Genomic DNA, 24,691 nt, shown 5'->3' with positions numbered 1-24,691 from the left:
TCTTTAAGGTACATAAGACTCTTTAGCTGTTGACCTTTATTTGCATAATGGTTGACTGTACTTGTGTGGCTCTGATGAGGATGGCAAAGTGCAGCAGGGAGAACTGATAGAATAAATAGAACATTTCCTCCAAATGCCCTCTTTCAGCCCCAACAATTGTAATATTGTGGTGGCATTCAGGGGTGGAGGAAGTGGGGTGCGGGGTGTGTGATCTGCCCTGAGTGTCATCACTGAGGGGGGGTGACAAAAATATGAGGTTTTTTTTTTAAAGGGGTCACGAAACTTTTTAGTTCAGTCAAGAAATGTAACAAAATGCAGCTGGCACTGGGCACCACACCACGGGGACCGGCATTTACGATGGGGCCTGCAGTGTCCCTGAGCCACACGTCTCTCCTGGACACCTGAGTCACACCGGGCACCCGAGCAGCTAGCCACACCGCACGTGACATTATCGCTATTGAAAGCAGGTCTGATGATCTCCCCTCGAGTATGATTTGTAGAGGGCAGTAACACCAGACAGAGATGTTTTGCAAGAGCTCACTGTGATCCAAGGGGCTGAAGAGAGGAGGCACAAGTAGTCAGGACAAGCTGAGCACCCCAGTAGCCAGTGGCGTAGCGTGGGTTGTCAGCACCCGGGGCAAGGCAAGTAATTTGCGCCCCCTAACCCGGGGCAAGGCAAGTAATTTGCGCCCCCCCCGCTGCACTGTCCCTCCCCCAGATAGTCCCTCGCTCTCTCTCCGCACTGCACGCCTGGCACCCCCCCTCCACAGTGGGCGGCGACCCGGCGGCTCGGATCGGATTCGCACAGCCAGCACTGCAGTGAGAGAGAGTGAGTGAGCTAGGTAGGGGCGGAGAGCTGCGAGTGCGAGCACCCCCCCCCCAGATGTTGCGCCCGGTGCGGCCGGCCCCCCCGAACCCCCCACGCTACACCACTGCCAGTAGCATCACACAAAAGCTGCTATTTCTCCCCACCTGCTCCTGTTCTTCACTTTTCCTTTTTAAGAGGTCATGAGAGCTACCACATCAGGGCCAGGAGCAAGTCTCCACTGCGCCTCATTCCCAAAGGAAACACAAACACTGGGGAAGGGCCATGGACCCTTGGAATTTCACACCGCTTGGAGTTTGGGGTGGTGTGCAAAAGTATTTAAGTTTGGTGTGGAAGTGTGGCCACCCATTGGTCCTACAATCCAGCTCAGAGCTTAAGCCCACGGAGGGGCACCAGCTACCTAGCCTCCAGAAATGTGTGCGCGCATGCTAAGTGCACCTCAAGAGCTACTGTAAGTTTGTGCTTTGTCAATACAGAATCAAACTACCAGCTGCTTGTGCTCCTTGGGTTATGCTCAGGACAACAGTGTAATGTGGGGAATTTTGTCCACCTACACATCGGTGCCCAGTTTGCGTAGTGAGTTCTGAACAATTGAGAAGCTGTGTTCATAAGCATCTCCTCAATAAGAGAAAGTTCAGCCCGTGCCAAGAGAAACAGATGAATCTCTGGATGAGGACTCTTCTTATAGTCAGTGGCAACAACAGTGGCATGAATCAACAGCATCTTGCTTTTTTGCTTTCATTCTTGTAGCCTTTTCAACTCCCAATCCTATGAGTTGCTGTGCAAGGAAATGGTAAAGAGAAACAGGCACGAGATTCATTTTGCTAGTGTCATGTTGCATCGATGCAACAGTAGGGGGTGCTGCTAGACTGAGAGTGCCCATCACTCCCGGATTTGTGGGGCAAGCCTATGCATCTTTACTTAGAAGTAAATCCCACTATATTCAATAGACCCTACTCATAGGTGTGTTTGGGGCTGCAGCCTTAAGTCATGCAAGAAGCCTCTCCCAGAGCTATCGGGATTGAATGTGGGACTTTCTGCGTGCAGACTTATTTATACTATGACGATATGGTGATAATATATTGGAATAGAAATGCAACAGATCATACCAGAACAGGACCGGCTGCCCTATTGTACCTTGCACAAGATGCTGTGGTAGTTTTTCAGCTAAAGCTGTGAGGAGCAGTTGAACTGAGATTCCAGAGACAAAATAGAGAACATCATAGTCCTGCTGAATGAGGAGACCCAGGAATCATGTTGACCAGCACTCTGTTCTCTCAGTGACCAGCCAGATGATCATGGGAAGCCTGCAAGTGGAATTTGAATGCCACAGCACAGCATAGCATACTGCCTCTGAAAATGCTGCAGTTATGCATGTGGGCTTTGTGAACATTTAGGGCTTGAGAACTCTTACATCAGTAAATCACCCAATGCAATACTGCCTCCCTATGAATAATTGCAGTAATTTATTATCAAGGAATGAAAGAAAATCTGTTACATGGGGTGAGAGATTGATCAAGATAAATGAGTCCCTAAAGAACAAGCACAGCAGTATTTATTACTATATGGCTCTGTTTATATGGCTATTCCTATGATGCAAAGCTACTGAATTATTTGTGGGATATGAAAAAGCTGTCAAGGGCCCAAAGGAAATATGGAAATAACGAGGGCCAATATTTGTGCTGTGTGTAGGGAGAGAAACAGTCAGCTCAGTAAGGATTCAAAAAAGGCGACTGCACCTTTGTAAGGGAATGAAGTAACTTGAAAGGAGCGTATAGTGGCCAAGCAATGTAATGAGCATGTAATGTGCTTGTAACCCAAGTAATATGTAGGGTACTAGGGGCTGTGCCCCTGCTCACTCCACTCACCAAACCCTTGCCATCCTGTTTCCCCCCACGCGAGCTTTCCCTTCCCACCCCATGCTTGTTTCTCACCTCTCTCTCCCCATTTCAGAAGCCACTTCTCTCATCTGTTCTGCACCCTCACTTTGCACAATCCTTCACCCCCATCTTCACGCCTCCCCCTCTATCTTTGGGGCAAACCCCCTGCACACAAGCCACCCCCATGGTAACTTACTGCATCCTCCTCCTATACATTGCACCTGCTAAGAACTCTTTTCACCTTCTGCACAGTTATGAAACCACCTGCCGCTCCGTGGTGCTGGTAACACCAAGGTTGCGGGTTCGATCCTGTATGGGACATCTGCATATTGGACTAGATGATCCTCAGGGTCCCTTCCAACTCTACACTTCTATGATCTAGGACCCTTTCACAATCCTGCTTTCATATTGAACTCCATTCCCATGCCTCCTACTCCCTTCTTTTTTGCAACCCCCCCCCCCTGTCACCTTCTCTTCCTTTTCCCCTCCATTCTCCTCACTTTCCTCGGCACACAGATCACCCCCATTTCTATGCCTTGTCACCTCTCCTGTTATGCAGCCCCCTTTTGCTGATGCTTCTATAAGATCTATAGACTCTATAGACTCAAAATTTCTGTCATTTTAATGTGTTTTCTTCTTTTCGGTGTCTCTCCCTTCTTGCGCTTCTCCCTCTTCCATCCCTTAGCTGTCTTGTGCGAGAGACATAGATGAAAAGCCCTGAAATATCATTTTTTATTCAAACCTTTGCATTTTTAAAAAATCTGCCACTTTTTTCTCAGTTCCCTCAATCCTTCCTCAACCTGCGTTGTTTTACACCACTTTCTCTCTCTCAGTCTCTCTCCTTTTCACTCCCATTCCATGACCACTGGGATTATGTGACCTGCTTTCTCTTTTGCTCCCTCCCCTGACTTTGTGCAAATCCAGGATTGTGATGTGCCCCCACAAATCCTTCAGTGGGGGCTGGGTGATGACAGCTGTACATTTTTATGTGCAGTATACAGTGTACATACACTGCGGACAGACACCTGTCCATAATGCTCATTCATTTATTCCCATTTTAACTGGAACAAAGTCTAGTTCGCAGCACTTTGCTTTTACCAACCCCTGCACAATGCATGATGGACCCTCTGGCTGTATTTGTGTTCATGAATATTTACTATGGTAACTCAAAGATGCTATCAAGCCCAAGAATGTTCATGGGCAAAGGCAAAGCCCTTAGATCTCATCTGCACAAAGGTACCAGGAAAGACAAGCACAGAATAAACCCTTGTGGCTATTTATACTCCTAGAGCTGTGTTTGAATGAAAACTATTACCCACCCCCAGGGCAACTACTTCCTGTCCTCAGGTACATTTTCTGAAGGCTGTGCACGCATTATTCAGGATATAATGTATCTTCAAGTTGTTCATCTCCTCCATTGTAGGGACACGGTGAAATCAACCAACCTTATCTACTGAATGAACGCTGTTCCATTCATTTAAGCAAAATTTGCTTGTGGGAAGGGTCACAGCTTAGCGTTAGAGCAAAAGCATCTCAGGTTCAATCACCTGGATCTCCAATGTCCCCTCTTTGAAACCCTGGAGAGTAAGAGCCAGTCAGTGGTTGGTCCATAAACTAGGACTGACTTGGTACAAGACAGCATTCTGTGTTCCTATGATTCATTCCTACAAACTGAATTTTAATAAACAGATTGTGCGAAAGCAGTACCTGGTAGTGATTTGCCCTTGAAACTTGGGTTCATAGACATGGGTTTACCTCTCTGAGTTTGTGAATTATAGTTAGTTCCTGCCAAGAATAAAGAGTCTGTATGAATGGGTAATTCAACCCAGCGAAGTTTACATTCATACTTCATTAAAAAAGTCAGCACAGCACAAAACAAAACAAAAAAGGTGAATTCTGTTTATTACAACAATATGTAACTGTGTAACATAAAGGTGGCAAATGAAAAATGAAATACTAGAGCCAGGAGACAGCATGCGGGACACAAACATTAATAGCTTGTTCAGATCATGCTTCTAATCCAATCCTAAACACACCTTGGTGGAGGTAAATACCACTGAAATTATGAATGAATTGCTGAAACTGAGATTGACCTTGTGCTGATCAGTCTATCAGCTACTTCTGCTAGCAAAAGTATCACATATGGGAATTAGTGGATAATGGATAATCAATTGCTTGCTTGCTTATTTATTTATTTATTTGTTTGTTTGTTTGTGGAAGATTTATATTGCAACTACTATCTCTATTGCGGATTACAAAAAAATGCAAATTTAATAGATTTATACGATCTGAAGGGAAACCAGAGTACGAATTTATTAGATTAAATGTAACATACAAATGCAATAGCAATTCAGAAAAGCAGCAGCATCACAACAGAAAACCATCCATAATTAAAACATGGCAGTGGCTTCAGTGATTAGAAGTTTTCGCCTGGCACCTAAAAGATATTATAGGATCTGGGTGAACATATTTCAGGAGGGCATTGCACAGTCAGGACATCACAATAGCAAAGAGCCTGTCTGAACCACACCAAAGCCCTACTTAGTCTATGATCCTGCTTCCCACAGTGGCCAACCAAAGGCCAATGGGCAACTCAGGCAGAAGACATGAGCACCACACTCTTCCAATTCAGAGGCAAGCTGCTTCTAATGCTGGCGATAGCATACATGCATCCTTATGAGTGTATAGCAGAGTTACTTGATCTCTCAAATATGGCGGAACCTGGAACGCGGTCTCCAAAGATTTACACATATGGGTATTTAATTTTTGTTAACTTGTTGTGTGCATATTTGTGCTGCAGTTGTGACTTTCCAATTGTGCACTAAGGTCGCTGCTGCATTCTGAATGGAAGCATGGAAGTGTGAGAGAAGGCAAGGACTTGGTTAATTAGTAATAATCTTTGAAGCATTTTCTGATAATCCTCAAAGAGCCCTAAGAAGTGCCTCTCTTTCTTCCAAGCAAGTCTCACTTGGCTCGTTTTTTGCTATTAGGAGGGATAAATAAATTATATAATCACACTTTCCTTTCCAGAGACAACGGCCTAATAGCCCTTTATTTCAGTCTGCAGCGCAGATATAAACCATGAAGTTATGCCAACGTTCGGTTTTATTATGTAAGTCTGTCGGGCCCTTTAACAACAGGGACTATTAACTGCATGTCCTTTTCCACATTACTTACATGGGAAAGGATACTGCTAGATTCTTCTGAAGCTCATAAGACTATTCTAAAATTGCTGACATATCAACTGAGTCATGAAAATACACAAGCCCATGCCTTACTTAATTTGAAGTAGTCACTAACTTGGCGACAATTTATACTACTCTCACAGAGTAAATTTCCTCCTGTGAAGAGTTTGCAGAGCCTGTTGCTCACTTATCTTTATTATTTGTGGCAATGAGGTACAAAGGTAAAGGCAAGGTGCTACTCATACACCCATATTCTTTTGTCCTACCATAGTTTTATTTGAATCTTTTCGTCTAAACTTTACAGCACTGGAACACTTTACGGTTTATTCATTTGGGAAGAGGTAGTGGCTCTGTTAAGGGACAAACTACATGATATCTGCAAAGGTATACTAGGAGGCCTGGCAGCCTTTAACTGGAAAAAAAGCAGATTCTGGAAGTTGGAGGAGTTTATACAAATGTGTGTGTATCCTGCTGCATTTCATATGTTGCCCTTTTAAAGCTGTTTTTTAAAAAACAAAAACAAAAACTGCTTTCTTATGCAGTCCTATATACAGTTTGCCCCTAAATTAACAATCAAATTTAATTGGGATGTGTTTGTTTGTTAATCCTTTTGGTTATAAAATCTAATTTAAGCCCATTAGAAATTCAGATGTGCATACAAAACTGCACATAAAAGTAAAAAAGATAGTAACACACACACAATGAAAATAGTAAGATTTCTGTGCTAATGGAAAATGTAGCTGGGAAGTTCCTTTTTGCAACTTCCCGACCTCCAGATGTTTTGGACTACAACTCCCATCAACCCCTGCCAGGATTCAGTAACTTTTGTCTACTAGCAGTGGAAGTTCCTGGAGATTTATTCTACTGGCAAACTCTCTACCCACCTTCAAGGAGGCAAACCGCCGTCGCCGGGGGGGGGGGGTGTCAGTGAATAACGTGGAAGTTTTGTTTCTTACTTTGTATTGTTGGCATCTCTCTCATGCTCCAGCTAATAAGTAGGGCAACCTCAGGAGGGCTAGCAATGACACTTTGGGGGACGGGAAGAGGGCACGCTGTCACCGATTCCCCCCTTCTAACAAGACTCTTTAAAAAAAATTAGTCTAATAATTTAAAAAAAAGGGTCTCGCTTTCAATGAATTTTTGAAAACCTGATTTTTAAAAACGAACGCGAGGCGAAATCAGTGCATCAGGTGGGCCGCCTTTTGCCAGAGGCTTCAGCCACCGACTCCCGCTTCTGTACTTCTAAACGTGCAGCCTCCCCTTTCGATCTGCAAGCAGACCGTCGGAAGGCGACCGGGGGGCGGAATCACTGGTTCCTGATCTCGAGTTCCGACAAACAGGGTCGTTGAAGGGCACAAGCGAAGGAAGCGATGCCCCGAAACGTCCCTGTCTCACCCCGCCCTCAAAGGCAACTTCAGGGCGCCGACTCTCCGCGGGGTCCCTCCGGGGCAGCCCGGCGACCCTACGCCCCCTCGCCCCCGTCTCGGGACTCGCCGCGTCTCCTCACATACCAGGCCGCCTCCGCGCGCCCCCTTTCCTTCCTTTCCCGTCCGCCTGGTTCCCCGCAGCGCGCTCGCGCGAACGCGTCCCAAGGTCAACCCCGCGAGGGCTCTTTCTTTCCCGCCTCCGAAGAATGGAGCTCCAGCGCGTGTGGGACGCGGAGTTGCGTGGCAGGGAGTCGCCGCGGCGGCGGCGGCGGCGGCCCAGAGCCAGGCGGAAGGCCGCGGTCCGAAGGACGCGCGCGAGACCCCGCCACACACACACATACACCCCGCCACCCTCAAGCCACGCACAGCCTTCCTCTTGCCCCGCGAGCGCCCACCGGCTCCTCCACGGCGGGCCTGAGGCGACCCTCGTTTGCGCAGCGCCGGCAGCTCCCGCCTGTGCCAGGCTCCGGCTTGGTGTGACGCGGCGCGGTGGCGGCGCCTGCCGCTACAGTGACGGAACAGGAGCCCCGGCGACCAGAGCGGCAGAGGCGGCGGCGGCGGCGGCTCCTCCCGGGACCGTGTGAGGAGGCAACCGCGCGCGGCGCTTGCCTGGCAGCCGGCCACCTTCTCTCCCCACCCCCCCGCGGCTCTCGGAGCGCGCGCTCCGCTGGGAACCTCCTCCTCCTCCTGCTGCTGCTGCTCGTGCTCCTCCCTCGCTCACCTCAGCGATGTCCGCGAGGGGCATGGAGTTGGCCGGAGCCTATAAAAGCCCCTGACAAGAACCCCAGCGCCACCGCCAGCACCGGCAAGCGAGAGCAAGGCGGCACACAGCGCGCGAGCGGCAGCAGCAGAAGCACGAGCCACAGCAGACGACGACGCGGAGGAGGAACCCGGGCGCCGTTGAGCCATCACCATCACCATGTCTTGGGGTTACGGCAAGGACAACGGTGAGTCCCTCGCCACCAAGGAGGGTCGCCTTCGCCCACCTGACGCGGCGACCCCGCGGCTGCTCCTGCTTGTTTCCCTGGCATTCGTGGCAAGTCCGGCGCGGCACCTGCTGCTGCCGTGGACGGACATCCCGAAGGGGAGCGCACTCCGCAGCCGCTCGGCGCTACCTGAGGCGGCTCTGCGGGGCTGCGGTTCCAGCCCGGGAAGGGGCTTTCAGGACAGAGCCGGTGTTTTTGGTTTTTTTTCAGGTTTCCCAAGCGAAAAGGAACAACTCCTTAGTCCGGCTCAGAAAGGGGCGCAACTCAGCGGCTGCGATCCATTAATGGATCCGCAGTTAGAGGTGCGATCTTTGCTCCCATCAAAGGACGTCTCGTCCAAGCAGAGTTCCCAGCAGCAGGACATCTCTGGCTGAGGAAATGGGGAAGGCGAGGACCTCTAGGGGTCCCACCACAGGTGTTTGAGATGGAAGTGATGGGGAGCTCTAGGCAGACTCTTCTGACCTGCACTTCCACGGCCACCTGGCTCTCCCTAGGACTGTCAGCCCCGTGTAGCGCCTAAGGTCCACTCTCCCATCTTCAGCGCAGGGAGCCTGCCTGAAACTTCCTGCGCACATATGTTTTTTGCAACATGCAAGAGGGATCCCCATTCCTTCCAATCCCCATCTGATTATTGGGGGCAATTTCACAAGTGTGACATAGGAATTTGGCTCCCCATGAATTAGGAGAGGTGGTAATCTGCATCTTAAGTGTGAGTGGTTGGCATAGGTCCCCCACCCCCCACCTTCCATTCTTCCCCACATTTGGGAAATTGGATTGTGTGAGATGGGACCCTGCCGCAACTGTGGTGGGGATTTTGCCAGCCCAGTTCATTGCTTTGCAAAGCTGCAGAGGTGCTGCTTGTCATGCCCACGGAGCAGTGTGATTGCCAAGTGCTATAGCCACAAACTCGTTTTCTTCAACCTGGAAATACAAAGAGGTTGCTGCATTCCTTTCAGATCCCTCTCTGCCAGTTATTCCCTTCCTCCCACACACCAATTCCTAGATCCAGGCAAGCTTAGATCCAGGCTTACAAAACCTCCCTCATCCCACCAATTGCTCCGCAGCATGATCTGTCTCTGCCTGGTAGCTAAGGCTTCCAATTCCAGCTGGCCAAGAGATCATTTCATTCCTGCATTCAATATTGATGAGGCAAATGTTAAAGCCTCCCAGCTGCACTTAAGGCATTAAAGCCTCCATTGAGTTTTGCTCCTTTAAAAAAAAAATAAAAATCAGCCATGGCTCTGTAGTCTGCAGGTGTTTTACTCTTGTGCTTTCTTCTCTCTGTCTCTCTTTCTAGGACCTGCTCACTGGCATGAGAACTTCCCCATTGCCAATGGAGAGCGGCAGTCCCCAATCAACATCCAACCGAAGTCTGCCAAGTATGATGCCTCCTTGAAGTCCCTGAATATCAGTTATGACCCATCTGCAGCCAAAAACATAGTGAACAATGGGCATTCCTTCAACGTGGAGTTTGATGACTCTGGTGACAAATGCGGTTAGTACTTGGTCACTTTGGGGGGCTTTTTAGACTTGAGGCTTTGCTGGAGAGGCAAGAAAGCAAAGGAATGGAAGGCACCCATGTTATCAAAGTTAGTTGATGTTAACTTTGTATAAGGGGGTGTTTTGCTTCCTTTGTGATGCAAGTTAGTTTCCCAAATGAGTCTTAACAGTGCAATTCTATACATATTTACTCAAAAGAAAGTGTAGCTGTGTTCAGCGAGGCTTTACTCCCTAGTAAGCCTGTGTGGAATTGTAGCCTAAAACATCAGAACAAAACCTCACATCATTCAGCAAGAGGAATATCTCTTGTCCCTTTTAGCAGCTATGGAGTATTTAGCATGCATCTGCTTCCTTTTTATCAGTCCCGTTTTTCTTCCTTGCAAGGCAAATAGGAGTTAATTTGACAGACACAATTTCAGGGCAGGCGTGCGTGTTCTGATAACAATTTAGATTGGTGTATGCTCACCTCTGTTTCAAACAACATTAATACATAAAGGACCTTTGCGATGCAGCAGCACCCGTCCTGTGGAGTGCTGATGTGCAAAATATTTTCTAGGTACAAAGGCAGTTCTTTAAGACAAGGGGTATCTCATATTCAGGGCTGGGTGGTGCCAGAGCTGTCCTAGGGGAGCTGACTGCGAATTACCTCCTAAAAGGATTTCCCTCTCATTTTAGCATTTTTTCAATAGAAGCTGCAGTACATTCTTCCCACATCCCCACACAGTTCACTGGGGGCTAGTTAGTCATCCTTTTCAGCACCATCCTCTGTGCAGAGTCACGCCAAATTAAAAAACACACAGAAAAAACTCATTTTGTAAGTCCCTATTCTAAAGATAATTCCGTGATCATATGGACAATGCTGATGTTCCAAGCTTATGAGTAAGAGTGTGCATGCTTGGTTTTTAGTAATTTCTCCATCAGCTGCCTGTGCAGCAATTTTCACCTGCCTACAGTGACTGTGAATGAGCTTTTAAATGTAGGAAATGGTACTGCTGTAAAGACAGAAGCTGCTTGTTTCACTAGGCACTGGCTCCTTTAACTTGCTTGAGCAAGTGTCCTATTTTTTTCCACGTTGGCAGTGTCATTGAGGGGACAAATTCAAAGAGCCCAGAGCAGCTTTGACTTGTGAGCTTTCCAAACAGTATTGCAAGCAACCATGTCACAGGCTGCAATCCAAGGCCTACTTCCTTTGATTTTTAATAGGACAACTCTGGGGGTAAAATGGCTGGTGGACTAGAGCCAGTGCATGTACTTAAATCTGCAATACCCCTTTTTACTATCAGTATTTACTAGAGGAGGAAGAAAGAGCCGAAGTAAATGTCAAATGAAATGCAGAATATCTTTCCAATAGCTTTTTAGTTCTGTCACACACCACTTCCTTGGTATCCAGTTTCCCGCAACAGACAGCAGTTGTAGCCAAAAGAAGTTAAAGGCACCCAGCACCTTACACTCGGTGAAGTCCACTATAAAAGTAAATGAAAAACATTTAAAAATAGAGACCTACTAAGTATTGAATTTAATTTTTGCATGGCTCATGCTTTCAATCTGTTTAGACTCATCCAGTTATCTGTCTGTGCACACAGTTTTGCACACAGAAAGAGGAGTCTTCTCCAAAATCCTATAAGCCAAATTCTGCAATTGTGCAAATTCCATATATTGATCTGGTTGAAAATCTGGGGTTCTCTAGAATGTTACATCTTTGGTTTCAATTATTTTGCACAGTGAGAGAGAGAGAGAGAGAAAATAAAAGGGTACAATGGGCATATGGGGCTGGGTGATCAAATAATGAGGGCAAGGAATTGAGATCTGTCCTCCATACAGTTGCAATATTCAAAACGGCATTGGTTTCTAAACTTTAACTGTTAAAGTTTAATGGAAAGAGACACCTTTTTCCCACTTAACAGTAGGGTGCATATTAAATTTGTTCCTTAAAGAAAAGAGATACTAAGATTTTCAAAATTCTTACCAGATCTCTTTGCTAGTGGGCATAGTTGGCAACTCATTGTGACAGTGGTGATGCCACTGCCCACCTCCCCTCCCCTCGTAGTTCCACATTTCAGAATCCTTTGCTAGGAGTTTGTATTATTCATTGCTTAGTAGTTTGTATTATTCATTGGGGTTTAGAGTCCCTTTCAAGCTGGAGCAAGGCAGTGGGGGGGGGGGGTGAGGACTCACAACACCTCCAAAATCCAAGCTTCATACATCTAGCACGATGAAAGGCTTTTCTGTAGCATGTGTTTTTATAAAGTCCCTACGAAGCCGCAAATTGAAGGGATGTGTGGATGTTTTCAGATCCACTGGAAGAGTGGCTTAGCCAGAAAATACAGCACAGACATTGATCATTTTGATTCTGCAGCAGCCAGCAAGCCAGTCTCAGGCAGCTACAGCTTGCAGAGAGTGGGAGGGAGAAGTGGGAGGAGGACAGGGCTAGAGTTGAAATGCTCAAAGCAGCTCATCTGTGGACTGCAAGTACGCGGGTGGCAGGTGGGGAGGGCACAGCTATGTAGATTTAGCAGCAGGTGCCTCAGGTTTTCCTCAGGTTTTCAAAAGGCACAATGCATAACCAAATGAACCTGCATGCACACATAATCGTATTGATTATCTAAATTGAGTCTAAAGCTCAGAAGGGAATCCTTGTGTATTGCATGGTCTCAAACCCAATCCTAGCCATATCCAGTTCAAAGTCAGGTGGCAGGACTGGGAAAGACCTCTGCCTGTAACCTCGCAAGAGCCTCTGCCAGTCAGAGAAGATGAAACTGGGTTAAAGACCTGACTCAGTATAAAGCAGTTTAACAAGTTAATAATCTGTTGTGAAATTAATTAGCCGTCCTGTTTATGTGACACACAAAAATACAACCATCCAGACTGGATTTCCCAAGCTACCTGTTTACAGATTTCCGGCACTGCAAATTTCACTGACTTCCCATTAAAAGCTTAGAGTTGTATCCAACTAAGTCCTACTCTAAATAGGGCCATTAATTTCAAGCAGTCTAAGCCATGGCTATTGATTTCAGTGGGTCTTCTTTGGGTAGCGCTGACATTTGATATAACCCCCCAGTAGAAAAAATAAAGTAAAATTGAAGTCCAGTCATGTCCATGTTCTTGTCAATGCTGTTATGCCCATGTACATTTTTATAGAATAGAGCAGTGTTTCCCAAACTTGGGTCTCCAGCTGTTTTTGGACTACAACTCCCATCATCTGTAGCTTGCAGGACAAGCATTCAGGGATGATGGGGATTGTAGTTCCAAAACAGCTGGAGACCCAATTTTGGGAAGCACTGGTATAGAGGAAGTCTTAAGGCATAAGCTATTTTGTAGAAACACACACTAACCTGTTTACACACACACACACACACACACACACACACAATTTTACAAACTGCTAAAACACATGCTGTTGAATTACAACTCACATCCTCATTGACAATTGGCCATGCTGGCCTGGACAGATGAAAGTTGGAGTACATCAACATCTGGAGGGCCATAGGTTTTCCCCTACTGCTGCAAGGTGCACACACCCTGCATATTGAATGGCCTGCTGTATTTTTATTTTGGCCACCAAGCTGAAAATCTGCTGTTTAAAAATCCAGTCACTTCCTTACCGAAACATTTCATGTGCTGCACCTCTTTGGTGGAAGGGAAATTCTGTGGCTGTTTAATCCTATATTATATTTTGACATTTAATAAAATGTGTTCTCTGGTGGCACATCCTGTTCTATGTTTATCTATTACAGAATCCTCCAAATTCTGTCAGTTATAAAGCGACTATTCTGTACATGATAGCCACTATTGATCCTAACAGAAAATGGAAGTGCAGGACTGCTTTTGCAACCAGACTCTGTTGGTGCAATAAGGGAATTCCAGAAAATTAGTTATCGCTGCAGTTCTTATTGCACACATCTGCTCAGTTCTGTTACATTTGATGGGCAGGATTTGGCAGTTGGCCATTTATAGCACACCCATAACATTTAATGATCTCTAGTACAGCTTTGGAAATGCCATAAGTCCTCGGACAGCAGAAAATCAATTCAGCACATACATTTGTTGAAAGGCATTGACAAAAGGGTCCAATTTCCCCCTTGAGAATACATTTGGGATTTTGATTTGTATGCTGTTTTTGTGAAACATGTTTTCTGCAAACCTAAGCTCCCTTTGTAATCATTTGTGCAGTTTTCTCTGTCCCCACTCCCATGGCTGCAGTTCCTTTGCCTGTATCTGGTGGCTGCACCTTTGCCAAACTAGTAAATGCTCCAAAAGTGCATAAACAATCCCTTGCAAAATGTTCAGACTTCAGACTGTTTTTATAGGCCAGCTACAGGATCCACATCTAAATGTGAGCTCTACAGCCCAATCACAGCCTGATTGCAATGCAGTATTGGGATTTTAGAATTATGCTGGGGCCAGCTTAAAACACAAGTATATTAGCATAACTGGGTTGTTTTAACTGTTGCTTTATGGACCTGCCCCGTATGGACATCAGTAGTAACCACTACATGCAGCAGAAAAGGTTTGCAGAATTAACCTCTTGACATTAGAATGAATAAGCTTTCCTCTTGGCTCAGCACATTTGGTACTGAAGCAGATTTTGCTGAAACAAATACTAGCTAATCACACAGTTCTGTCAAAAGGCCCCTATGTGTACAGAAGCAGGAGACACCTGGCTGGGAAAATACCCTGCCTCTTTTGTATTTAAATTTGTATTTGGCCCTTCATCCCAAAAAATCACACCGTGGTTCACAACAGCCAGCAGTCTGGGTGGCTTGCTTAGTTCTACCCTCAGTTCAGAGACGCCTGAGGGTTGCTGCAGCAGCCTATTTGCCCACTGTTGAATTCACAGATTCTTGACTTCTCTGTTGGGAGGGATTTCAAGCGCAGGAAAGTGCTCCCCCCCCCCCCCCGCCTCTGGCTGCTGATCATCTGTTCAGTGGCAGAAATGAGTGGCTTGCTTGCTCATAGATCTCTGAATCCAATTCTGAATCCGTTCTTCCTCTGCAGTCGTGTCAAAAAATGTTCATTTACCCCACAGGCCTATGCACACTGACATGGGAGTAAATCTAAGTGGGTCTTATTCTGAGTAAACATGCACAGGATTGTCCTGTACATCTGTTGGATCATGCCAGAGCCATTCCAACAAGTAGATCACCCCAAAATTTGTTTACCAGAACATTGCAGTTGGCATCAGTCTCTGAACTGGTGATGCTCAGAAATAAAGGCGTTTCATCAACAATTTAAAGTTTTGGGAGTTTTAAAGCCTGTTGTGAGAAAATATCCAGACCACCGCTATTATAAAGCCACAGCGGAGTGTGATGGCCATCTGAATAATGCAGTTATAGAAAAGGAAGAGGATGTTAGAAAGTAATAATGTAAAGAGAACATTTAAAACCAGTTTGGAACCTTTTGATTAATAAATGGTAAAATCCATAGTAAATTAATTAATTTCTGACTGAGCATGCTTCTGGAAACAAAGAATCCATCACTAGTGAATTTGTTTTAATGTAGTGGCATAAACCATGCTAAAATTGATGACAGTTAATAAAGAACTTATATATGGTTTTTAATAATAAACAAAATAGAAAATAATCTTTCCCTCCTGACATGCCTTTTTGCTGAATGTTCTTTGTAGAAAGTCAGTGCTCTTAAAAGCAGGTGAAATACTGAAAGCTATGATTGCACAGTTTCATAGATATAAATTATCTTTCATGGAGGATGAGTAATAAAACATGAAAAGCTGAAAACTCTTTGAAAATGACATGTCTATAATGTAATGCAGTACTGCGATCACAGAATCATAATTCATTTTAAGAGCAAATGGGTGAACTGGCAAACTTGCTTGTTGTTTAGCCAAGGATTAGCACAATATAAAATGTTACATGCCACCCCCAATCTCTGATTCCAGAGGTTCCAGTTGTGCTTAACCAGGATTGGTTATCGTTGTCTAGCCCACAGCTCAGTTAATCTCATACTTATATCGATTAATTTATTTAACATGTATGTATGTATTGAAGTAGGTTAATTCCTCCCTGTATAATGAATACTGTATTTCAGAACATTTTAAGGGTTTTTTTGCTCACCCTGATACAGTTTTATTTGCCCAGTTTTAGTAATTATTCACCATGCTATATTATTTAATCATTATGCTTAATATTCATAAACAAAGCATATAAGGATTCAGGAAAAAAGTCTGCTATCACTGAAAGACACCTCTTCTAGCTCTAAAGTAGGCAGCTGGAAACCTTGATATGGCAGAAGTTTTGTTTTGGAGTGATAACTCAAAAAATTATGAAACAACTCCCAAAATATCCAATGTATGCACACATTCACAATTTGCCAGCAGCTGAGCCTCACCCTGGCTGAACCTTTTGATACAGACTGTGGGTGTTAACCAGAGGGAGACCACCTTTCTATAAGGACAATTTTCCACCCTGTTTTTCAAATGTCTCTTCATGCCATAAATAGTGGCTTCTATTATAGACCACTGCCTCACTGGGGTTAGGATGGGTGGTTGAGAATCGAGGATTATAAAGAGAAATGGCCCTGTTAAAAAGCAAGAGTTCCTCCAGACTTTTTTCCTCAGTTTCTTAGTCTCCATATTCCTTAGTATAAATAGACAGCTTTTGCATATTTGTTTTCATTTTTAATGGTATTGAGCAAAATAATAACAATAATAATTCATGCTTTTATATTTTTTATTATTTAAATTTTCTAATTGTTTTGAGCATAATAATAATAATACTCTGCTTTTCCATCTGGAAAAACATTTAAATACAAATAAATTTCATACTAAGGCAACATTGAATAATACAGCATTTCCAACACTGAATGTAATTTTAGTCATATTTATTTGGAAGAAGTCCCACTCAAATCAATAGGATTTGCTTCAGAGTTGACCAAACTGCAGGAGGCAGTGGAAGACAGGAGTGCCTGGCGTGCTCTGGTCCATGGGGTCACGAAGAGTCGGACACGACTAAACGACTAAACAACAACAACAAATATAATCTGGAGGAGAAGATTAATTTCCCCCCTCTTTCTGTCCTCCTTCCTTTCCCCCTTACCCACCATGTCTAGGAACAACACATACAAGTAGAAATAAAGTAGATGTCCGTGAATGTATGTACCTATTTGCTCAATAACAATACTCAAAGATTGCCTCTCCCCATATAAACCGATCCAGATTCTGCATTTATCCTATGAGGCCCATCCTTGTGTGCCTTCTCTACGAGAGGCCCAGATGGTGGCAACATGAGAACAGACCTTTTCTGCAGTGGCTCCCCATTTGTGGAATGCTCTCCCCAGGGAGGTTTGCCTGATGCCTTCATGATACATCTGTAGGCACTAGGTAAAAACGTTCCTCTTCAGCCAGCCCTTTAGCTGATTAATATCACACAGCCGTTCAGATATGTTTGTGGGAGGGGAGGTTATTGTTTTGTGAACTACTCTGAGATCTTCAGATGAAGGGAGTTATATAAATAAAATAAATAAAATAATAATATATGTGTAAACTCTTAACAGCTTAATAGGATTATTTCGCACACTCCAAAAATACACTTATGTGTCGGCAAACTACATGTGGGTCATAGGTGGGACACATCTGCCAAGTGCTGTGACTACTTCAGTTTGTGCAGTTTGACAAAGTCGCACAGTTTGTTGTGTTTGATGGAGTAAATGTACCTTTTTTTGCTACTTTTATTTTTTTTAAGAGTTGGGAAGTCATAAGCTTGTTTATATATTCAACACAAAAAGGTTCCTTTTGCTTCATCAACATACATGCAGGTTTGGGGTGAGTGTGTTTGTGTGTGAAGTTAACCAGCAGTGATACCAGTGCAGAACACCAATGCATATGAAGTAACCCTAAGTCCCTTGTGTCATATGAGGACTTGGGATACCCAGGAATAGCAATGGGTCTTTAAATAGGAGTAGACTTTCTTCAGGGCTTCAAGCTCTCCTGACAAGTTCATTTAGGGCAAGTCCTAATCGCTGACAAACAATCAACACCAAGTATGTGCAAATAAGGGCCATTTCAGGAAAGTTGGGTGTGTTGCGCTTTTCTGAAAGTTATCTCCTTTTGCTAAACCTTCTGGTGCTATCAAAACCCCCAGCTGACTTCACCCTGGGACACCCTACAGCTATTTATCATGTTAAAAACACTGCTAAAAAGTTTTTTAGGGTGAAAGAAGGTACTCTCATGACTCTCTAAATGTGTTCTATATATGTGTTCTGAACCAGGACATTTGTGTAGCCATTCAGAATGTGCCACTCAGTTTGTACTCAATCCAGAACCAAGTCAAAAATATATCTAAATATAGAAAGCATGGTTATGAGAGATAATGTTTTAAAAATATGCAGCCTCCCAAAATACGGCATTCTGCTGCTAGATAGTGATTAGAACTTCGCCCCAATTGAACTCGTCAATAATGGCTTGTGGGTTAGTCAGGGACAACATGGCCTAATCCTTTAAAATCCTTATTAGTTTGTCTCATGTCAGCAGTAGTACAGTACATTCAGGCATGGGATTATTTGTCTGGTGGGGGAGGCGGTTCAACCCATACATAATGAACTGTGCATGCATTTTATACTATAGCCCTGTATTGGAATTTAAAAAGGTGTCTTACTGTAAGTCAGACAATTGGCCCATCTAGCTTAGTTTAATTTTACCAAACAGAAAAAGGCAAAATATGGCTGTTAACCTCTGCAGAATTAAAACTATGTGTGCTCATGCTGGGAAAGCTTCGTTTTTTATTATTGAAAAAAGCACATTTAAGGCACCTCTCTCTATCTCTATCCAGGATATGTATGAGCTCAGTGCAAGCAGGGAGGGAGGCCTTCTGTTTCCACTGATTCTTCTTACCAGTGGCAGGTCCAGAGCATCACTGAGCAGGAGGACCCACCCCCAAAAGCAGCAGAACTGACTTCCCATCTAAAAGCAGGGGTGGGGAACCTGTAATCCTCCAGATATTGTTGGATTACAGTTTCTATATTCCCTAGCTGCTGGCCCAGCTGGCTGGGGCTATTGGAGTCCGATAACATTGGGATGGCCAAAGGTTCCCCAGCAATGATCTAAAATGATGGGGAAGGGGAGAGACCCTAGAGATCTCTCAGTCCATAGTCTATAATGGCTTAACTGCACTACTTGCAGGAAGTTCAGTGCATTCACACATACATTATCTGCCTTCTATCCAATCTTCATGTTCATCTCAGGGGCGATCTGTAGAAGTCATATTGTGTTTTTATACATAAAAAATTATTACATTGCTGATGTTGTAGTTTTTATTTCTGTTATGTAAGCTACCTTGAAATGGGCTCTTAATTATTTTTAAATCAATAAATTAATAAAATGTTGTAAATATAGCATTTCTTTCTTTTTACTTGCAGTGCTGAAAGGTGGTCCAGTTGAGGGAACTTACAAGCTGCTTCAGTTCCACATTCATTGGGGTTCCTGTGAAGGCCAAGGCTCTGAACACACTGTGGATGGGGTGAAATATGATGCTGAAGTAAGGCCCTGTTCTTCCTCTTCTCAGGGCTTCCTTGGGTCATTCCACATCAAGTGAAATTTCAAACCCTCATAACTCACAAACGGGATGAGATTTTTTTTTTAATGGAATTTTATATTTACACTTAGTTTTGATCATTCAACAGGTGTACAAAATATTAATAAAATTGGATGACATGAGGTACAAAAGTTGGATCACTTGATATGGAATGCCCCCCCCCCCCCTTTTCTGGGTATCTTTATGTCAGGTATTTGAAAAGATCCTGAAACTGTTGATAAAGCAGGTCTCAAGGATAGACATAGTGGCAACTTCTGATCAAAGAAAAGATTCTAAAATTTGGTGGCAGGTGTAATTATTTAAACATCAAATTTATTGAGTATGTGAACTCCCAACCATTTTGATATGAAGTATATGAAGGTCACCTGGGGCAAGGAGCAAGTTCTTTACATGGTGGCCCCAGTCCTTTCATGAGATGTATTTAATCCAGGCCTTCCTCCAAGAAGCTACAGGCAGAAGACATATTCCCTGACTCCACCATTTTATCCTCACAAAAACCTTGTAAGATAGACAGTGACAGGCCCAAGTCCTCTCCTTTGAGCTTCATGGCCAAATGGGAATTTGAATCCACGTCTCCCTGGTTTTATTCCAGCAATCTAAACCCTACACCACACTGGTTGTCAGTAATGGTATTATGGCACTCCACCTGCAGAGAAGCTTACCATTGCTTGCCTTTCCTCACTGCTTGGACTCAAGCTACTGAATTACCTACTGACTTAAAAGAAATATATAATAGATCTCAATCAAGCAGGGCTCCTGCTAAAGGCCACAGGGATTTTTCAGAATATATGCTTCAGGATATGGCAGAATGTTTGCATTTAGGAAATTGTTTGAGTGGGTGTAAAATGCCAGCATGAGAGCACAGCTCTGATATCTATGTTTGCCTTTCTCAGTGAATGAAAAGCGCAAATCAATGGCTGAACAAGTTTTCAGTAGCTTTTTGTCTCAGCCATAAAAGGACGTGTTAATGTTTAGTATAAGAATTATCTTGGTTCTTCAGTTTGAGAGAAGGCCTTTCTGATAGGTCACTTTATTTCTGCATTTTTCTTTGGCTCCAGCTTCATTTGGTGCATTGGAACACAAAGTATGGTAGTTCTGGTGAAGCTGTGAAACATCCTGATGGTCTGGCTGTTGTGGGTGTGTTTTTGAAGGTTAGTACCATTATGTCCTCTTTTGCTATCATTGCTGGCTTTGCAAGAGAACATTTTGTACAATGTGATTTACGCCTCCAGCAGAAGCTGAATTTTCTGTTCACAGGCATTCAAGGTGGCTTTGTGATACTGTGTTCCCTTTATTTTAGTCCTTTGAGAACTGATCAAGTGTTTTTTAAATAATAATAATAATAAAAATCACAGCATCTTAGTGGAAGGGTCCAAAAAGCCACGTAAAACCAACCACCGTCTATGACACAGAACCATTATCTGCTAGCAAACATTACAAATCAGTCAACCCAACCCACCCATAGCAAGCCCCAAGATAAGTTATAGTGCAGAAAGTTGCTTGCAGAGCAAATACGTCCAGGTGACTCATGCAAGTGAGCCAAACCACATGCTGCGTAAATGTCAAGCAGCTTCAGTTTGTACTGATAAGCCTTAAAAAGCTAAAATGATTGGGGCCCAAATATTAAGCATACAGAGCAGTTTCCTACACAGGCTCAGCTTTAACATTAGGAAGAGTGAAACCTTGGGGTGCACTGCTCCGCTCATGTGACAAGCCACAGCCGCTTCACTGCGGTGTTTGTTTCAGTGGGCAGGAAGTGGGTACCAAGTGGACCAGTGAGCAAGTGGCTGTCAGGTGTTGGAAGGCAGAGCTATTTGTGACAGCCAATCATCCCTCACCCTCTAAGCTAGTCTGCTATCCTCTGGTGCAGCAGAGGTTGCGAGTGTTGAACTTTCACTCTAGTTGACCGAATGCTTGGTGCTATTTTGCCTTTGCTTCAGGGAACAAAATATCTTGACCTGGCTCTGTTCTTACACATTTTGTAGCACATACCTGGTTATAAAATGCACACACGTACTCACACTGAATCAGTTCTATAGGGCGTACATGTGCTTGGTGTTTCCTTCTGGTGGTTCCCTCACTGCGAGAAGTGAGGTTACAGGGAACCAGGCAGAGGGCCTACTTGGTGGTGGCGCCCACCTTGTGGAATGACCTCCCATCAGATGTCAAGGAAATAAACAACTATCTGACTTTTAGAAGATATGTGAAGGCAGCCCTGTTTAGGGAAGTTTTTAATTTTTGATGTTTTATCCTGTTTCAGTATTCTGTTGGGAGCCGCCCAGAGTGGCTGGAGAAACCCAGCCAGATGGGTGGGGTATGAATGAATGAATGAATGAATGAATAAAATAATATTTATTATCAAAGTGATAGCCAGGATAGTTTTCACCTATTTGAAAGGCAAAGCAGCAAATGATGCTTTACCCTTCACAGCTTGTGGCAGTGTACTTTCATTCTTTATGGTGAACACATTAGGTGTCTGTATGTGAAACAGTGAACCAAGGCACTCTGGCTTGGAGCAAAAACCCAGAGAAATAAATTAGATTTTCCTTCATGTGGATGTATACTTAAGGCACTAGGTTGTAAAATACTCAGCTTTTAAAACAATGCTAACTGATTAGTTCCCTTACCAAATGAAGATAGTGAAAGACAGTTAATTTTTTACTGTGAAAGATGACAGGATACTCGGGGTTAACTCTCTCATTAATATGTAACTTTTGAATGCAAGATGACCTTGTTTGGAGCACTGTGTTTGTTTAAAATTCAATCAGTAAACGTAAGAGAGCCTTCTCTGTGGTGGATCCTTTCTTTTGGAATTCCCTCCCCAGGGAGACAACCTTATTATCTTTTAGGTTCCCTTAAAAATATATATATTTCTGTTTCCCCAGGCTTTTAAGAAATGGGAATGTAAGCATTTTTTAATTTAGAGCAATTTGATTTTACTGTTTAGATGAATTGTTGATGTTTTAACTTGTTATGTTAGTTTGTATCCTTTATTTTATAATATTATTAAAATGCACTTTTTTTGTTTCTTACTGCTCTCTTAGTAACATAAATTTATGCTGGGAATATAAATGTATGCTGAGCTGTGAGGTGTAAATGATATAAATACATATGCATCCGTGCACATAACCTTTTCTTTACGCCTTTTTATATCACAGGTAGGAAGTGCCTGTCCTGGAATACAGAAAGTTGTTGATGCGCTGGACACCATTAAACACAAGGTAATGATTCTGCCTTTTTGGCAGCTAACAATGACTGCACTGCAGTTTCCTGCATTCTTCTTTCAAAGAACAAAATTGCAAGGAAATTCCAAAGGGATTGCTTTTAGCTTCTCATTCCATCTATTCTACCTGGGCAATTATTCTTCAATAATCTTTTGTCAGTAAGAGACCTGCCTTCAAACAGCAAAAAAAAAAATTGCTGCTTTCAAATGCACTTTGGTTTCTTCAGCGTTTTGAAAGATTCTGCTCATTTGGTGCAGTGGGGGGGGGGCAGGGGGCTGAAAAGGAAAATGCATCCTCCTCCCCTTGCTCAGTTGCTTTGCATAGCCCCATATTATCACCAGTTGCTCTAAGGAGAGTAGGTTTACCCTCACTTAGATTGCACCACTTTTTAGCGTGCAGCTTTTGAATGCAACACCACCTTGTCTGAAGCACTGCCAGACCCCCCTGCATCTCCAACCCCGCCCCCCTCCAGCCCCCCCCCAGCTCCATCATAGTTATACACTTGTGGAAAGAAATACACAGCTCTCCTTTGCATGCTATGGAATTAAAGGCAAAACGTGTGTACAGATCATCTACTCACTACTGCATCGGACTGTTTTATCAAAGAGCTTTATCTATTCTAGGGCAAACAGGCTGCCTTCACAAACTTTGATCCAACCGGTCTGCTTCCTGCCTCCCGTGATTTCTGGACCTACCCAGGATCACTGACCACTCCTCCTCTGCTTGAATGTGTCATCTGGATTGTTCTGAAGGAGCCCGTGACTGTCAGCAAGGAACAGGTGAATAAATTCCCTCGCCCCCCCTTTTTTTGCTGCAAAAAGCATATTAATCTCTCATATGGCATGGCCATTCTCGCATTTGCATAAACAATTTCCATTCACTTGTGTCCGTTCATAGACATAACACCCTCAATCAGTTAAATGAAATGAGGGATATTTCCAACCAGCACAACTCGCACTGATTTATAAGTACATTCGCCACATCACACATGAAAGAGCTTCACATATGGATGAGTGCTGCATAATGAAATCCACTCATTGTCCTGGAATTTGGAATTAGATCTGAAGAAGTGAATAAATCACACATAGGGGGATCTGAAAGGTCTCCCTCCGATTTCTGTGTTACAACTGAATACATCCCGTACACATAGAGGTTTAGCAAAGAAGGTCTCTTTTGAAAAGCATATTTCTGGGTGTAGTTGGGTGTATGCGGAAGCATTGTAATGCATGGTTTAAGACACAGAACTATTGTGGCAGAACTATGTTTTGCCTATTTATTCTACTTATAGCCTACCTTTCCTCCAAGGCACTCATGGTTTCTCTTCCTTTTCCATTTAATCATCACAACAACCCTGTGAGGTAGGTTAAGCTGAGAGTGTAAAGATCACCCCAAATCCTGAGAGTTCCAATAGGGTGCTCTGAAAGCCTGTGTGGACTAGGATGTGGGAGACCAGAGTTGAATGACCACTTGGCCATGAAGCTGACTGGGTAGCCTTGGGTCAGTCACTGCCTCTCAGCTTAACCTACCTCACAGGGTTGTTGTAGGGATTAAAATATGGAGGGAGAGAACCACGTACTTGAGCTCCTTGGAGAAAAAGGTGGGATGTAAACATGACAGATAAATGAATAAAAATTAATTGGAAGCGCATGAATACTGAAGACACCTGCTTCTTCCTTTTCTCTTCTCCAGATGGACAAGCTCCGCTGCCTTTGCTTCAGTTGCGAGGGCGAGTCCCACTGTGCCATGGTGGACAACTGGCGCCCTTGCCAGCCCTTGAAGACCAGGGAAGTTAGAGCCTCATTCCAATAAGCTGTGCCCATTAAACATTGCTGTGTCCTTGAGGGTTGAGTTATTTTCCGCTAAGCACAAATCAAACTACTGCCATATACATGCACTGGCAACATCTCTCTTCTCCCCCAAACCCCAGTGCTTTCTGCCTATCATCTTCTGACGTTTCTAATAATGAAGGCCATAAAGTGTGGTTGTGTTTGCGGCATGTTTGCAGTGTGTATGCCAGGCTAAAGAGGGCAGGGATGGGGAATCATGGTGTGATGCTTGATGAGAATTGCTGTGATTTTTTTATTTTTTGGTGCTGAGGCTGTAATAGGAGATCTTCAT

General features: G+C 44.0%; 1 protein-coding gene and 1 long non-coding RNA gene across 2 annotated transcripts in view; one reads left to right on the top strand and one right to left on the bottom strand.

Moving 5' to 3' along the window:
* Positions 1–24,691, bottom strand: part of LOC310682563 — a 238,227-nt gene that overhangs the window by 65,806 nt on the left and 147,730 nt on the right. The gene's annotated exons all lie outside the window — the stretch shown is intronic.
* Positions 4,599–24,414, top strand: LOC310682478 (carbonic anhydrase 2-like). Its single transcript, XM_083451416.1, has 7 exons — positions 4,599–8,265; positions 9,602–9,799; positions 19,174–19,292; positions 20,408–20,500; positions 22,508–22,570; positions 23,197–23,352; positions 24,263–24,414. Exons 1-7 carry the CDS (start codon positions 8,238–8,240, stop codon positions 24,380–24,382), a joined length of 777 nt encoding a protein of 258 aa, XP_083307542.1. The 5' UTR covers positions 4,599–8,237; the 3' UTR covers positions 24,383–24,414.

The sequence above is a fragment of the Podarcis tiliguerta genome (genome assembly GCF_965153285.1).
Source record: "Podarcis tiliguerta genome assembly, chromosome: 7".
Lineage (NCBI taxonomy): Eukaryota > Metazoa > Chordata > Lepidosauria > Squamata > Lacertidae > Podarcis > Podarcis tiliguerta.
Note: the sequence above shows the minus strand (reverse complement) of the source record. Positions and strands in the feature narration are given on the sequence as shown.